General features: G+C 33.2%; 3 protein-coding genes across 7 annotated transcripts; 2 read left to right on the top strand and 1 right to left on the bottom strand.

The window, feature by feature from the left end:
* Window positions 1-465: 465 nt before the first annotated feature.
* On the top strand, window positions 466-2,152 carry LOC123226220 (UDP-glycosyltransferase 92A1-like). Its single transcript, XM_044650755.1, has one exon. The coding sequence runs from the start codon at window positions 503-505 to the stop codon at window positions 1,985-1,987; it is 1,485 nt and encodes a 494-aa protein (XP_044506690.1). The 5' UTR covers window positions 466-502; the 3' UTR covers window positions 1,988-2,152.
* A 6,465-nt stretch (window positions 2,153-8,617) lies between these two features.
* LOC123225020 (UDP-glycosyltransferase 92A1-like) lies at window positions 8,618-10,673 on the top strand. The gene has a single exon (XM_044648858.1). It carries the CDS (start codon window positions 8,695-8,697, stop codon window positions 10,354-10,356), a length of 1,662 nt encoding a protein of 553 aa, XP_044504793.1. The 5' UTR covers window positions 8,618-8,694; the 3' UTR covers window positions 10,357-10,673.
* Window positions 10,674-10,802: 129 nt separating this feature from the next.
* Window positions 10,803-15,609, bottom strand: LOC123225021 (lysine-specific demethylase JMJ30-like). Of its 5 annotated transcripts, XR_006504093.1 has the most exons (8): window positions 15,093-15,609; window positions 14,317-14,526; window positions 14,005-14,139; window positions 13,766-13,909; window positions 12,453-12,545; window positions 12,119-12,199; window positions 11,915-11,994; window positions 11,564-11,704 (listed from the first exon to the last, which is right to left on the bottom strand). XR_006504093.1 is itself a non-coding variant. In XM_044648861.1 (6 exons), the coding sequence occupies exons 1-6, from the start codon at window positions 15,549-15,551 to the stop codon at window positions 10,899-10,901; spliced, it is 1,077 nt and encodes a 358-aa protein (XP_044504796.1). In that variant the 5' UTR covers window positions 15,552-15,609; the 3' UTR covers window positions 10,803-10,898. The 5 variants fall into 5 exon arrangements, 3 of the variants coding, with proteins under 3 accessions (XP_044504796.1, XP_044504795.1, XP_044504794.1); XR_006504092.1 differs by lacking the exon at window positions 11,915-11,994 and having other exon boundaries at window positions 11,568-11,704; XM_044648861.1 differs by lacking the exons at window positions 11,564-11,704; window positions 11,915-11,994; window positions 12,119-12,199 and adding an exon at window positions 10,803-10,934.
* Window positions 15,610-17,033: the final 1,424 nt, after the last annotated feature.

Below are 17,033 nucleotides of genomic sequence, written 5' to 3'. Positions count from 1 at the left end.
TTTTTTTAACGTTGAGGGTTCTATACTTGTTTACTATTAACTCTCAAATTTTTCATCTACAAACAAAGACAAAGGTGTTTAATCAAAATGACCGAATGGATCAAATTCGTTTAATTTTATATTCATTTTATATATGAATGAAATAGAAATAATAATAGATAATATTCTAAAAATTAGAAAATCAAAAATTGATTACGAACAATTGAGATTGAGACAATTGAAAAAATTGTTGTCATGCCCCAAATTTTGAATTGTTGTCAGGTTAGCATGGTAAAAATCCTTAACCCGATATGATATGTAAGCCCAGCTGGCCACATCAAGATCGGCCCGACTAGAACAATTTGAGCGAGCCGGACCATTATGTGAAAACCAATAATTTAGATTTTAAGCACAGCCCACCAAAAGCGCCACTTTATCCTCTGCTCGGGCTTCACAGTCGTTCATTAAGCTTATTATACGCCTCTCATCCATCAGTTTATCCACTTTGATCTTCAACTCAACTATGTCGCAAACAAAAGAGATGATAGTAATGTTTCCTTTCATGGCACAGGGCCATATAAACCCTTTCCTAGCTTTAGCCCTTCGGATAGAGAAAACAAACAAATACACCATAGCTTTTGTTAACACACCTTTAAATATCAAAAAACTCAGATCATCCATCCCTTCTAACTCCTCCATTCATCTCCTCGAACTCCCTTTTAATAGCTCAGATTATGGCCTCCCTCCTAATTCCGAAAACATGAATTCTCTTCCTTATCATCTAATTCTTAATTTCTTTCAGGCTTCTTTGTCATTGAAACCCGATTTCAGGAAACTTATCTCTAATATTATCCATCAGCAAAATGGACAAATACCAGTTTGTATCATCTCAGACTTGTTCTTAGGATGGTGTGAAGAGATAGCACAAGAGTTTGGTGTCTTTCATGCTATATTTATTTCCGGTGGTGGTTTTGGCTATGCTTGTTACTACTCCCTGTGGCTAAACTTACCTCATCGGAATACAGATTCTGAAGAGTTTGTATTGCCGGATTTTCCTGAAGCTCCTAGATTTCATGTTACTCAAATGACAGATGTTTTGAGATATGCGGATGGTAGTGATTCACTTTCAAGCTTTATGAGAAAGGCGCTTTCTCAATGGAGTAAAGCTGATGGAATATTGTTCAACACGGTAGAGGGGATTGACAAGCTTGGACTTACGTATTTTAGGAGAAAGTTTGGTCGACAGGTTTGGTCAGTTGGCCCCCTCCTTTTGACTCCTGGAAGCCAAGCCCAAAGCAAAAGAGATTTTGGAATCTCCGAAGAGGAGTGTAAAAATTGGCTTGATAAGAAACCTGAGTGCTCAGTTCTCTATGTTTCATTTGGTTCACAGAACACAATTGCTCCATCACAAATGATGCAATTGGCAATGGCTTTAGAGGCTAGTGGGAAGAATTTCATATGGGCTGTTAGGCCACCATTAGGGTTTGACATAAACTCTGAATTTAGAGCAAATGAGTGGTTGCCTGAAGGATTCGAAGAAAGAATCAGAGGCTCAGGACGTGGGCTCTTAGTGCAAAAATGGGCACCCCAGGTGGAGATTTTATGTCATAAATCTGTATCAGCATTTTTGAGTCATTGTGGATGGAACTCTGTGCTTGAATCACTGAGCCATGGTGTGCCGATGATTGGGTGGCCGATGGCAGCAGAGCAGTTTTATAATGTAAAATTGTTGGAAGACATGATTGGAGTTTGTGTGGAGGTTGCTAGAGGGAAGAGTTGTGAGGTTTTTCATGAAGATATAGTGGCAAAAATTGAGTTGGTGATGAATGAAAGTGAGAAAGGAACGGAAATGAGAGAGAAAACACTGGAAGTTAAGGAGATAATCAACAATGCAATCAAAGATGAGGAAAATTCTAAAGGGTCTGCTATTGAAGCCATGGATCAGTTCTTAAATGCTGCATTGGATTTGAAGCTCAGGGGTAAAAGCAAAGGGGAAATTCAACAATGAGGTTTGAGTCTGTTGAAAAATTAGATTCATAATTTTAGTAATTTGTGTTGTGATATTTTTTAAAAAATTGAATAAAGGAAAGGCCAAAGGACTATTTCCCACCCAAGGTATGCTATTTTCATAAAATTCCCCCCGTTAATTTTGAAAATCCCACCTATGGATGGTTAAAACTAATAGTTTCAAGGGTAAAATCATCATATTGTCTGTAATATTAAAAATAAGCTTAAATTTGATTTAATTTTTGTAACATCCCTCCCTAGAAGTACTACCCATCGAAGGAGAAATGTTACGAATTAATATTCATAGCGTCTATTTTTTTTTCTTTTTTTAAAATACTTTAAAATAAACGCATCTTTAAAAGTGTTTAGGAAGTATTTCAAGAAAACTGAAAATCTAGAAGCGAACAAAAGATGTATATACTCATATAAAGTATCTGAAAACAGGGAGTAATCATATGTAACCGTACCATAATATCAAAACGTCAAAAGTCGATAAGAACATGCCACTGTATGCATGTAATAGGAACCAGAGATAACCTGCCCCAGCCGGATCTACCTACGCTGACCTGGCCCTGCCTCGTAGCTACCTCGATCACCTGTACCTGCAATCAGGAAAGAAAAGGGAGTGAGTGATAAAAACACTCAGTAAGGGGAAAAATTAAGTAAACTATCCTTTTTTTCCTGTTCTAACTCACTTTTGAGACTCAACCTCACATCCTAACCTCTATAAGAGATTGAGAGGGTAATTTAATTCACTCTTTACTATTTGGGTCATACTTTGTCCCATCTGGTGTCTATTTAATACTTTCTGGAAGCTAACTATAGGGATTTGGCACTTTTCTAAGCTCAAGCTCTTTTTTCTTTCACTACACTATTTCTGAATCTGAATTGAGCTCTGCTGCGAGCGGACCCTACTAGGGGTCTATGTCTTACTACGGACGTGTCCTACTGCGGACGTGCCCTACTACGGGCGGTGTAGTGTAAAGTGCCCCCTCATAGTTTATAGCATGCATGCGAGTCTTATATCTTACTAATTTCGCTTCCATCTAAATTTATTCATAACTCACCAGATATTACTCTTAAGACGACCCTTGAATCTTGAGTCCCAACCTTTTCTTACTTTTTTTTCTTTTCTTTTTTTTTTCCTTTCCTTTCTTTTCTTTTCCTTTCCTTTCTTTTCTTTCTTTTCTTTCTTTTCTTTCTTTTTTTCCTTTCCAAACTGTGAAATACTGTTTACAGCCCTGTTCATTTGACAGGGCAGCCTTCTTTTTCATACAATTTCACAGTCCAAACGGTTCCTAATTCATACAAGCTATATATCGTTGAAAATAGGATTCAAATAGCTTTCTAACAAGCTATAATAGCACTCATAATTCATTCAAGCAGGCAGTCAAAACAACAGATAAATTCAGTGGCAAAAACTGCCTCCCCTGTTTATTTGATAAAGCAGTCCTTGTGTTTCATGCAATATTTAACAATTCACATGATCCCCAATTCATACAAGCTATATATCACTGAAAAGATAATTAAAAAATCTTTCCAACAAGATATAATAGCACTCATAATTCTATAGATAAGACAGTCAAAACGTGAGATAAACTCAGTGACAAAACTGTCTCCTCTGTTTATTTAGTAAAACAGTCCTTTCGGTTTATACAATCTTTAACAATCCAAATGATCTCTAATTCATACAAGCTATATATCATTGGAAAGAGGATTCAAAGAGCTTTCCAACAAGATATAATAGCACTCATAATTCCATATATAAGGCAGTCAAAACGTGAGATAAACTCAGTGACAAAACTGCCTCCTCTGTTTATTTAGTAAAACAGTCCTTTCGGTTTATACAATCTTTAACAATCCAAATGATCTCTAATTCATACAAGATATATATCATTGGAAAGAGGATTCAAAGAGCTTTCCAACAAGATATAATAGCACTCATAATTCCATATATAAGGCAGCCAAAACATGGGACGAACTCAGTGGCAAAAACTGTAAATATTATGCAACTTTCTGCCATGCACAAGATCATACACATAGACATCCCAAATGACAAAACCACATCTCTCAACTTCAAAATCATCATTTATAACATAGATCTAAGGAATCAAAAGCCTAAAACATGCAACATATCAAAGATGATTCTCTTACCTTGTTTTAAGCCAAATCTTTGTAAGTTGGCTTCCTTCTCCTTGTTTTGTTTTCTTTATCACCAAGATCACTTTAAATTAATACCAAAACACACTAACACATTTACATAACATGCATATAAACATAGATGAAAGGGAAAGGAAGGAGATCTTTGGTTACCAAAGCTTCCAAGGTGCTTTTTTTTTTTTTTTTTCTTTTCTTATCTTCCAACTCCTTCAAATCCTTCCTTTTTCTTCAAGAAAGCAAAGGAAAACATGAAGAATGGTGGCTGCTGGAGGCTGCTGGAATATGGACGAAAATGATGAAAAGTCTTCTCTATAAAGCCTTATCTCTTTCTCTTTTTCTCTTTGTCTTTTTCCTTTTTTTTTTTTTTTTCTTTTTCTTTAGGTATATATATATATATATATATATATATATATATATATATATATACATATATATATACATATACATATATATATACATATATAAACACACATATACATGTAAAACAAATATATGTACTTAAAATGAGAAATATCTCTAAATAAAGTCAAAAGACATAAATACCCCTGGAACATACCTAAGGGCATTACAATTTTCCTCCCTAAACCCTAAAAACTAATAATTTTCCCCAACCCAAGTTTTAGAAAACAACATTTTCCCCCCTAAGGTTTTCAATTTTTTAGATTCAATTTTCCGACGTCGTTTCTTCCTCTCCGATGACCTGCAAGGGATGCCTTTTCCTCTCTGACGCGGTCTCCTTCCTACGACTCTCTTAGGAGTGAAATTATTAGTTTTTAGGGTTTAGGAAGAGAAAATGATATAATTAACGGACCCAGTTAATTTTAATAGCGCATGGTTAAATGAGATTTTCAAAGTTAACGGGGGGAAGCTTAAAAAATGCGCATACTTTGGGTGGGAAATAGTCCTTTGGCCTAAAGGAAATAATACACTGTGGTATGTGATAATGAGCAATATTATGGTATTAATTTTAAATATATAAATAAATATATATTTATATGTATTATCACATGATTGAATGTTATTTTATTTTTAATTCAAAATTATTTAATCATATGATAACACATATAAAATATATATCTAATTATTTAAAAAAAGTAGATACACATAATTTTATTATTTGATAGATACATCTTTTAGAAGTTTTGGGTTGGGGTGAATTGAAGATATGTTTAACTTACACTCAATAGTCACAAGTAATTTTTTTTTAATAATTAAGAGAGTATATTTAGAAAATGCCAAAAGGCGAACAAGAAAATAATTAATTAGTCCGATAAAAAGGTACCTATTATGAAATAATATCTTTCCACCTGTTAAAATGAAAGAAAATTGGGCATCTTATTTATTAGTTAAGCATCATTTTATGACTTCAAGTGTGAATGCATTTATAAAAGAGTCAAATTTTTGGGCTTATAGGGTGGTAAATAATGCTTATAAATACCCTCTCCTTTTGTAATTTGATAATCCGTTTTACATCAACTCTTACTCATCTCTCAATTCTTTATTTCAATAATATAATTTTTCTTTCAACTTTTCCTTTCACTTCAATTATCTTTCATTTTTATTTAATTATATTCAAAATATGTTATCAGTAAGATCAATTTAGGTATAACTTAATACTAATTATGTTGTTGTTATGTTTGTATGAAACAAATATAAAGTTAATTTTCAAAATTGAAAAGGTTTTGAAAATAAAGTAAAATTGTCAGTTTTCAAAATTTAGAAAAAAATAAAAAAAAAAAATATATTTTTTAATATTACTGATAAAATAATGATTTTACTCTTAACCATAACAAAAAATTATAACGAAAGTAAAGTGATAAGTAGATATTTGAGTTTTTAAAAATTAACAGGTTTGTGTGTGAGATTTCAAAATACCTTAGGTCAGAATAAGTCTCTCGACCTTTTAGGAATTAGGTTCTTATAAAGATAAGATGGACGACATTTAAATACCTAAAAGATGGAAATGGCAAATTTATTTTATGAGAGATGTAAAACACAAAAAATGAGGGATGTTGAAATGGCTCTTTTCTCTGGAAGTAGTTTACCTTTTGCTTTGCAGGTATTAAACATGACCCGTTTACAGAAATTGCTTGATGAATTGGAAAAGTTAACATGGCAATGCTTCCCTAAGGTAGTCATGATAAGTTCGAAAACTTAGAATTGAATGTTAACCCTAGTTGATCATTAAAGTGACTAACTTGATTTTCATTGAAAAGTAAAAGAAGACTTGTACCAATAATTGCCGCAACTTTTCCAAGGTCATCAATTCCTTCACCTCAAATCATCTCTCCTGATAATGCTTCTAACGAAACCTCTGAGAATCAGATGTAAATTACAAAGCAAATTGATGCGTATAAGTTGGGCCGGAGAACAAGCTTACAATATGCACCTATATATTATACTAAACTATCGACTAACAGTTTTAATAGATAAGAATTATCAAATCTTTTAATAAAATTATTCAATATTATGATAATATCATCCCCTTTATTTGTATTTTTAGTCAAATTAATATCAGCTTTATGGGTATTTTCAAAATAGCCACATAATATGTTTATAGGATTTCTATAATTAATCTTCTGATTGCTTTATCATAGTTTTACCATTTTAAAAACATATATATATTTTTTACCAATAAATTAAATACACATTAATATGAATAAATAATAGAAACTTTTTATTAATAAATGAGTTAATTACAATATTCACAAATAGAAACTGATTGGTTTTAGGACATTACCCTAACATGGGTATTAAAAAATTGAGTTATCGCATTTTCATAACCCTCACATGATTTTAACATTAGATATGTTAAATTCTATCTAGTTTTAATATCTGTTTTTGAATTTTTTTTCTTTTTAACCTTATTTATTTATACATTTGATGATAAACTAGTAAATTTGATGGAGATGATAAAATATAAGTAACGACATGCCTAATCACTCTTATATGATTTTTAGCTAAACTTATGTCATCTTGTGCTATTAAATTCATAATATGACATGAATATACTATGAAATAATTTTTCATCAAATGATAAATTTAAATATTTTAACATCAATTATACTAGTTTATCATTAGATTTAGCATTATTAAAAGCTATTATAAAAATAAATTTATTAATTTTATATTCATTAAATATGTTCGCTAATTCTTAATAAATTGTGATGCCAGAATGAGAAAATTTTAACGTCCTAAATGCAATTATTTTTTTGTACAAATGTCACAGTTGCACAAAAATTTCATAATCTTTTATTACTAGTTGTCCGTAAATTAAAAGTTACAAAAATAATAACATTAAATTTATTAAATTTGTTTATATTTTTTATTTTCATTAATTCATAATTTTTAACTATATTGGACCTTAATGTAGACATAGGTATTTTTCTAAACAATAAAATTATATATATACACTTTTAAGCATACAAATGGGTACATAAATAATATATCACATATAATTAAATAATTTTTTAATTAAAGATAAAATAATAACTAATCACGTAATAACCCAAATTATGTGTTCCCATTCGTGTATTCAAAAGTATATATATATATAACATTATTTTTTTAAAAGTAAATTGAACGTTGTTTTACATCATCCATTCCAATATTGTATTTTTTGCATAAGAAAATGATTGTTTAGAAGTGATTCGCACATAACCTAATGATTGTACGTGAAATTGGATATTTTTCTCATGATAGAATCGGGTGTAGCTAGATTACTTGAAGAAGATGCGCACACTGATATTGATCTATTAAAAGCAATTTATTGTTACTCTCTCAAATTTTGAGGAATTTGTTTATAGTGCTCTATTATATGCCGACGAAGATGTTTGTAGCTCTTGAACTCGCACAAATCAAATGTCTATTGCAATGTTTGCACAATACCCTTTGAATCAATTTTTCATTATTGTTTCTTCAGTGTGATCAACGTGATTTCATAGCATTGATTTTTGTTTTCTATTTTTAACATTGAGGGTTCTATACTTGCTTGCTATTGCCTCTTAAATTTTTTATCCATTTATAAAGACAAAGGTGTTTAGTCAAAATGATCGGATGGATCAAATTTATTTGATTTTAGATTATTTTATATATGAATGAAATAGAAATAATAATAGATAATATTCTAAAAATTAGAAAATCAACAATTGATTACAAACAATTGAGAATTGAAATCAAAATTGAGATTGAGACAATTGAAAAAATTCGTAAAATTTAAATTAATTTAGGGAGGGCGGGTGGTTTATAGCTTAACTAGTCCTTGTACTCGCACCCAACTCACTGGAGGAAGCCGTTGGATGACAACTCCATACCTTTTTCTTTGTTTTTCTTAAATTTATTTTTTAATATTTTAATTATTTTAACAAGTTCGTCTACCAACGGTCTATAGTGGCACGACTTGGGGACCCAAGTCATGCCCCAAATTTTGAATATTTGTCACCTTAGCATGATAAAAAATCTTTAACCCGATATGATATGTGAGCCCAGTTGGCCACATCAAGATTGGCCCGACTTGAACACTGCAACCTCTGATCAGAGAGTAATAGTATGAGCGGCAAAACCAATAATTTGGAGTTTGACTACCTAGTATGGAGGTCTTTTCCAACAACGCAACCCACCAAAAGTGCCACTTTATCCTCTGCTCGGGCTTCACAGTTGTTCATTAAGCTTATTATACTCCTCTCATCCATCAGTTTATCCTCTTTGATCTTCAACTCAACTATGTCGCAAACAAAAGAGATGATGGTAATGTTTCCTTTCATGGCACAGGGCCATATAAACCCTTTCCTAGCTTTAGCCCTTCGGATAGAGAAAACAAACAAATACACCGTAGCTTTTGTTAACACACCTCTAAATATCAAAGAACTCAGATCATCTATCCCTTCTAACTCCTCCATTCTTCTCCTTGAACTCCCTTTTAATAGCTCAGATTATGGCCTTCCTCCTAATTCCGAAAACATGAATTCTGTTCCTTCTCATCTTATTCTTAATCTCTTTCAGGCTTCTTTGTCATTGAAACCCGATTTCAGGAAACTTATCTCGAATATTATCCATCAGCAAAATGGACAAATACCAGTTTGTATCATCTCAGACATGTTCTTAGGATGGTGTGAAGAGATAGCACAAGAGTTTGGTGTCTTTCATGCTATATTTATTACTGGTGGTGGTTTTGGCTATGCTTGTTTCTACTCCCTGTGGCTAAACTTACCTCATCGGAATACGGATTCGGAAGAGTTTGCATTGCCTGATTTTCCTGAAGCTCCTAGATTTCATGTTACACAAATGATGGATGTTTTAAGATATGCGGATGGTAGTGATTCACATTCAAGCTTTACAAGAAAGGCACTTTCTCAATGGAGTAAAGCTGATGGAATATTGTTCAACACAGTAGAGGGGATTGACAGGCTTGGACTTACGTATTTTAGGAGAAAGTTTGGTCGACAGGTTTGGTCAGTTGGCCCCCTCCTTTTGACTCCTGGAAGCCAAGCCCAAAGCAAAAGAGATTTTGGAATCTCCGAAGAGGAGTGTAAAAATTGGCTTGACAAGAAACCTGAGTGTTCAGTTCTCTATGTTTCATTTGGTTCACAGAACAACACAATTTCTCCATCACAAATGATGCAACTGGCAATGGCTTTAGAGGCTAGTGGGAAGAATTTCATATGGGTTGTTAGGCCACCGTTAGGGTTTGACATAAACTCTGAATTTAGAGCAAATGAGTGGTTGCCTGAAGGATTCGAAGAAAGAATCAGAGGCTTAGGACGTGGGCTCTTAGTGCAAAAATGGGCACCCCAGGTGGAGATTTTATGTCATAAATCTGTATCAGTATTTTTGAGTCATTGTGGATGGAACTCTGTGCTTGAATCACTGAGCCATGGTGTGCCGATGATTGGGTGGCCGATGGCAGCAGAGCAGTTTTATAATGTAAAATTGTTGGAAGACATGATTGGAGTTTGTGTGGAGGTTGCTAGAGGGAAGAGTTGTGAGGTTTTTCATGAAGATATAGTGGCAAAAATTAAGTTGGTGATGAATGAAAGTGAGAAAGGAAAGGAAATGAGAGAGAAAACACTGCAAGTTAAGGAGATAATCAACAATGCTATCAAAGACGAGGAAAATTCTAAAGGGGTTTCTATGGAAGCCATGGATCAATTTTTAAAAGCGGCATTGAATATGAAGCTCAGGGGAGAAAGCAAAAGGGAAATTCAACAATGAGGTTTGAGTCTGTCAGAAAAATAAGATTAGCACATTTGTGTTGTGATTTTTCCTTTTTTTTTTTTTCCAAAAATTGAAGAAAAGAAATGATACGGTGTGGCCTTTGAACCGAAGAAATGTTTGCAGATTGGGTTGGGGTGAAGTGAAGAAATGTTTAATTCAAACTCAATAGGCACAAGCAACTTATTCAGTCAGATTAAACACCAATAAAGAGCAAATAAGGATGTAATTGCAGCAAGCATGAAACAAATTGAAGACCACAATCTAAAAGACTCGATGTTGGTAATGGTACCTTGGCAGCCAAAACCAGAGTCTATGTCGGCTCATCTTTTTACCATTCACCATGTAAGCGATATCACACCTAAACAGACAGAGATTCATCTAGCAAGATTTTTCTAATTCTCAAATGAAAGAGTTTTAATTCCAACCTCATATGGAAGGAGATTCATTAGTTCCCAAACTCCTGACCAACTACTAGATTGGTAGGTATCAATTGTAAAGAAGGAAGTAGACAACTTCCTAAAGCTTCGTCTACTCTTCACTTAGCCTCCTTTAGGTGCTGATGGAGAACTCAGTTTCCACCAAGATCAAGTTCAAAGTAAAATCAAACAATCAAAGGAGATTCGGTGAGCATGAGAGTGTAAGATTTACCATTATCGTAGTTTGATATGGTTGAATCACAGTCAAATCATTAACCATTCTGTAAAATTAACCAAACTAAACTGTTAGCATATGTTCACAAATTGCTATTCCATCGTTTGTTTTATCACCTAAAATTTATTGATAAGAAAATTTTTATCATTTTCTGTGTAACAGAAAGATTTTTATTTTTTTGATGTAATAACCAAACTAGTAATTCAATCTACAAATAATCCATAATTCTATAACAAATACACATGATGAGATTTTATTTGACCAACAATCAAGACTCTTTTACTTCCACACTGTTACTAATATTACTAAAAATGGTCAGAATTCAAGTCCAGAAGACCAAAATTATACTAAAAAAATGTTTAAAGGTTCTATTCTGAAAACATTCTGCGGTTGGTTATATAATCAACCAACAACAATGTCACTATATATAACACCATCACTGTAACAAGATATATATCAGATAAAATTTATCCCAACTCTAAATCTATGATGAACTATTGTGTCAGGACGAGGTTGAACCTCCAGCGTCACTGCCCCACCAAAAGCTGACAGACAAACTTATCGAAAGAGAGCGCACATAGTGCCACCATTTTGGTGGGATGTATATCATTTCACCTTCGTTTAGAATGCAGTCAAAAAAGTCTAGGTCACTCACCTTTGGGAATTGTGAGTCATCAATGTGGTCTAAATCAACCTTCAAACAAGAACATCAACATTGAAGTTGTCAGAGTGCCATAGCAAGAAGCGCAAAATTCATTGTTCTAAGAATGGGGCTCTTGTAAAAATAGGATGGACGACACTTAAAATGCCTAAAAGACGGAAATGGCAAATTTATTTTATGAGAAATGAAAAACACAAAAAGTGAGGGATTTTTAAAATGATTCTTTCTCTGGAACTAGTTTACCTTTTGCTTTGCAGGTATTAAACATGACCCGTTTACAGAAGCTGCTAAATGAACTGGAAAAATTCACATGGCACTGCTTCCTAAAGGTAATCATGATAAGTTCAGAAACTTAGATTTTAAGTTTAATATTTGTTTCTTAACCCTAATTGATCATTAAAGTGACTAACTCGATTTATAATTAAAAAGCAAAAAAGACTAATGTACCAATATTTGCTGCAACTTTTCCAAGGTCATCAAATTCTTCACCTCAAATCATCTCTCCTAGTAATGCTTCTAACGAAACCTCTGAGAATAAGATGTAAAATTACAAAGCAAGCTGATGCCCATAAGTTGGGTATGTGAATGTGATTTATATTAATAAAATCTAAAATTAAAAGGCAAAAATTAAAAGGCAATTCTTTCACAACAAAATCAACCAAGTTAAGGCAAACCTAAACCAGCTTATTAGTTCCATATTACTCATCTGAATAAACAGAGGGAAGGGTTACTGCATAAAATATTCCTGCAGATTTAAGAAGAGTTCAAGTTAGTGAGCTACCTGGCTGGAATTGCAAAGCATGGTTTCTGTGTATGGGTAAAGTTCCTCCAACAATGAAGCAGGGTAAAGCCTTATATATTTTTTACCAACAACCTGCAAAAAAAATTAAAAAAAAAAAGAAGCTGAGGACTGTTTAGGCCACCATTTCAATCTATTTATATTAATAACATAGCAGAATATCCACACTTGCACTTAAATATATGCATGCTAATCAAGTGACTAGCAATCATCAACAAAACTGTATTAGGAGTCTGTGGAATTAGTGCATCTAGGTAAATATAAAATCATTATCAACTTTTCTTTTTTCTATGTATGAGAACCAGAGCAGCAGCTTGCCTAATACAAGAAATGAATATATAGCCATATTTCTAAACACAAAAGGAGTTTAGTAGATAATGATATAAAAAGGTGGTTGCAGGCATCTGGCCGAATGGCATCTTCTCCACAAACATTTATGGGGATAAGGGTGGGGCCAGGGATTAATCCAACTACCAATAAAGCCATCGATCATGTGTAACCTCCAAATTTGTAACCAGTCAATGCATTGTGAACAAGCAATATCTAACTAGATCATTCAGGTTCCAGAATATGGGCATATGCAACCCCTTGTCATCAAACTTTCACTCTTAAACCAAAAATTAAATAAATATACAACACCACCCAACTACTACTTACCATTAACATTCTGTCGCTCTAATAGAGCAGTCCCAATTCAACAATTTTATTAAGTGGGAGTTACTTGGATATGTACATCTATTCACAATTCCGTCCCCAAGAAAAAAAACAAAGAAATTGTAGACCAACCTGGTCATTTGTATAACTGCCTCACTTATTATTATACATTAAAACAGCTTAGGCTGGTAATGAATAGTCAGATGGAAGGCAACTCCCATAATCCCAAGAACTTCAGAGACTTTATCAAGGAAGTATAATGATGAGTTAGACAAATTAGCAACAGAAGGAGCCACAATTCTGAAAGAATATTACGGAAATCCTACACAATACAGTCAAAACTGCCCTTTTCACATTTTGGAGGACAATTACATGTCTTTTCAACAATATTGAAGCACTGACCCAGATGCGAGCAACTTTTAAGTAATACTTCATTTTACTTCAACGTGCACCAAAACAATATATATATATATATATATATATATATATATATATATATATATATATATATATATATATATATATATAGAGCATTAGGAGAAAAAGTAGGAAGAAAACACAAACACAAGTTTGATGAAGAAAAATAAATCCAGAAGGAAGCTCCATGCTGTAATTATGCATAATATGAAGCCAAAATATACCTGAGCAAGTATATTATGATGTGGATCATGATGCAGGGGTGTTACTGTCCCCACTGGACCGAACCAAGCATTAAGAGACCTCAGCTCCCCTCCACCAGCAAAACAGTAATCAGGAATACAAATGTCTTTGCGTAGTTCATTAATCTGCTATTCCAGTATATCATCAATAAGCTAAAGGTTTCAATATGCATTTCAGGATTGCGCTATTCAACATCATCAGACCTAGGAGAGACACATGCCTGATCAAATAATGGATGCTGAGCAAGATATGTAAGGACATCGGAAGAATTGCCAGTCAATCGAATCCTCTCAAGAAACTGGGAAAATGGGATAAGTTCTTGCTTCCACTCTGGGCATAAATAGTTTTTTCCAACCTGCAATGCATTTAGACTTTACCAGTTCTCAATAATAAACAAAACTTCAGTAAAGAAGTAATTCAAGAAAAACTCTTAAACCAGGAAGGACATTGCTTTTATCATTTAAAGTTTGTAACCCAAGCACTCATGCTAACTGCACTTAGATTTTAACACCATAAAAGTAAATTTAATTACCTCAACTGGAACTGTGCGGTCACCAGCAACTCTTTTCAAGTAATCAATATCATTCCACTTAGTCCTGGCTGGCCAATGTGCCATACAATCAGTTATTATAACTGGAGAACCTGAGAGGAAGTATTCGCGCAGAAATCCCTCCAGAGATAAACCTGACCTTTTCACCACAATCTTACAAGATAGGGACCTATTTGGCAAAATTCGAAGAAGCTGCATGATCAAAAGCAATTCCATCACTGGTAAAACAAGTTCTTAGATCTTTCAACTGCAGCATATAAAACTAAAATAGCAATACAAAAGTGAACAAAAATCAGTCAACTAAAAACCATAGTCTTGAGAAAAGAAAAAAAAATGCTGAATATAAAATATATGGACAACCCAAAAATGACATTCTTAAAAAATTAACTATTTTAATAACCCATAATGGTAAAAATTAACTTTTTTTAACCGATTACTAAATTGTGATATAACATCCAAAATATTGCAATACCAGTCCGGTAACATTAAGGGACCAGAGATTTTGTTAACAGACCCAGCACTGTAATTTTTCTCATATTAATATTCTCAATATTTCCATACGAAATTTCTCAATTATTACTTTCTTTTCTAATTATTTTATATAAAAGTTCATAAAACAAATAAAAATATAGTACATGCAACAAAAATATAAGATATTAATTAAATATAAGTTGCATTGTTACCACTAGTCCTACAGTTACCGACCAGTATGGTGGTACGTTGCCGCGAAGAAACAAAATTTTAAAAACGAACCTCACCTCAGCTTTATCAAACTCCTCCTCGGAGACTAATCTCCTTCCATTCTCCGACGACGCTCCAGCGGGCTCACCATTTTTTTCACCTTCTCTTATTCTAGCTCTAAACGACACCGTTTCGATAGCAGAGTCCAAATCCTTCCTCAAAAGAGGCCCTCCCATGATCACTCCCATATCCAAAACCCTAAGCGCCTCCTTGAACTCCCCGTCCCGGCAATGATGCCTCGCCACATGAAGGCACGCCATCGAGAATGCATCCCTCCACACCGGCAGCACAGAGTGCCACGGCCCGGAGTGTAGCTGCTCCCAGGCCATCTCACGCGCCGCCTCGGCAGCGCGTGTGTCTCCAGCCGCCGCCTGTGCCAGCATGCTGACGTAGGCGTAGCCGCCGTGCTCCGAAATCATCTTCAGAAGGCCCGACGATTCCTCGTCGAGAATCGGCGTGGGAAAGTAAGTCTCCATGGAGTAAGTGAAACGGTGCGTTTTTGGGAAGGAGACGCGAGAGCGAGTCAGAGACTGATGAAGCGTAAGATATTAGGAGGAAGATATTTATTTGTATAACAACAAGGAAGAGGGGCAGTTTGGGCAATGATCGGAGGAAATTAAAAAAAAGTAGTTACAAAATGAATCATAATGTGACGTGAGATATTTTGAGGGTGATTGCCAAGTTAGATATTTTTGTTTGTTTTTTTGGACTCCACTTTCCCCAGAAAGTCAAACTATTATTTTTCAACCAGATTTTTTTTTTAAATGAAAATTTGAAAAGTTTATTTATTTTTTCATAGTTCAATTTCATTTAATTCTTGATGTCACCATGTCTAGTATGGATGGTCGAAACACTTAAAGGATATTTTTATCATTTCATTAATTTTATAATTAATTAATGTTAACAATTTTGTTAAGAGAACCAGATGATGGATTAGCATGTAGACTTTTTATACTTTAAGGATGAAAAATGACAATTTTATCAAAGTTGGGGTGGGAAATTCATTTGTTTGGCCTGACCTGACAAAAATCTTCTTTCAATGTGATGACCCACTTAAGTAGCATAGGAAATGATATGGTTGGCAAACTATAGCAATCATAAATATGATTCTAATATTACTGAAAATTTTCTATTATTAACAGATACATGTATACATACTTAAATTATTTAAAAAATAAGATTTTAGAAATATAATAAAACTATACGTGTATTTTTTTTATACATAATTTGAATACATATATGATATACTATTATGCGATTGGACAATTTTTAATTAAAGATAAAGTAACACTCAATCACTTGATAACGCATTATTTATATATCTAAATTATATACCGAAATTGTGTATATATAATATTTCTCTTATTATTGTATAAGAGAATTAATTTTGGCAATCCAATAACAGTATAATAATTTTGTTATTTCAAAAACTTTTAGAGAATTTTTATTAGGCCAAAGGACTATTTCCCACCCAAGTTTAATCTAATTTCAAAAACATATCTATGGTAGATGAAAAACTCAAATACTCATCTATGAGTTAACTTTATTTTAATGATTTTATATTGACTCAACTAATTTTTAAGACAAAAGTGACTTTATTTTAAATTAAAATTACCCTTCCACCATCTATACCATGACCAAACAATATGTAACTAGGGTTGGTTTTGAACCGAGTTTATTTAAATTTGTGCTTGAGTTCGGTTTAAATAAGCCCAAAACAAGCTCAAGCTTGAGTATGAGAGTTTAATATTTTCAAACTCGAGCTCAAGTTTTAAGGGTATTCAACTTGTAAATCTTGCACGCTTAGCAAATTCAATACGAATAAACTAAAATAATGTTATTTTGATCAATACACATTAAAATAATATTATTTTAGTGTTGATCTGAACTAAAAGCTTGATTTGAGTTTAAGCTCAGGCTCGATTCCTCTTAAACGAGCTAAGTTTGAACATCTTTGA

The sequence above is a fragment of the Mangifera indica genome, chromosome 9 (assembly GCF_011075055.1).
Source record: "Mangifera indica cultivar Alphonso chromosome 9, CATAS_Mindica_2.1, whole genome shotgun sequence".
Lineage (NCBI taxonomy): Eukaryota > Viridiplantae > Streptophyta > Magnoliopsida > Sapindales > Anacardiaceae > Mangifera > Mangifera indica.
This window is presented reverse-complemented; position numbering and strand designations above follow the sequence as displayed.

Coding starts and splice junctions, on each gene's coding strand:
- LOC123226220 (XM_044650755.1), top strand. CDS start 503: ATGTCGCAAACAAAAGAGATGATAGTAATGTTTCCTTTCATGGCACAG.
- LOC123225020 (XM_044648858.1), top strand. CDS start 8,695: ATGAGCGGCAAAACCAATAATTTGGAGTTTGACTACCTAGTATGGAGG.
- LOC123225021 (XM_044648859.1), bottom strand. CDS start 15,551: ATGGAGACTTACTTTCCCACGCCGATTCTCGACGAGGAATCGTCGGGC. Junction 14,140..14,316: donor ACCGCACAGTTCCAGTTGAG/GTAATTAAATTT, acceptor AATGCATTGCAG/GTTGGAAAAAACTATTTATG. Junction 11,705..12,452: donor TGCTTTGCAATTCCAGCCAG/GTAGCTCACTAA, acceptor TCTTGTTTGAAG/GTTGATTTAGACCACATTGA.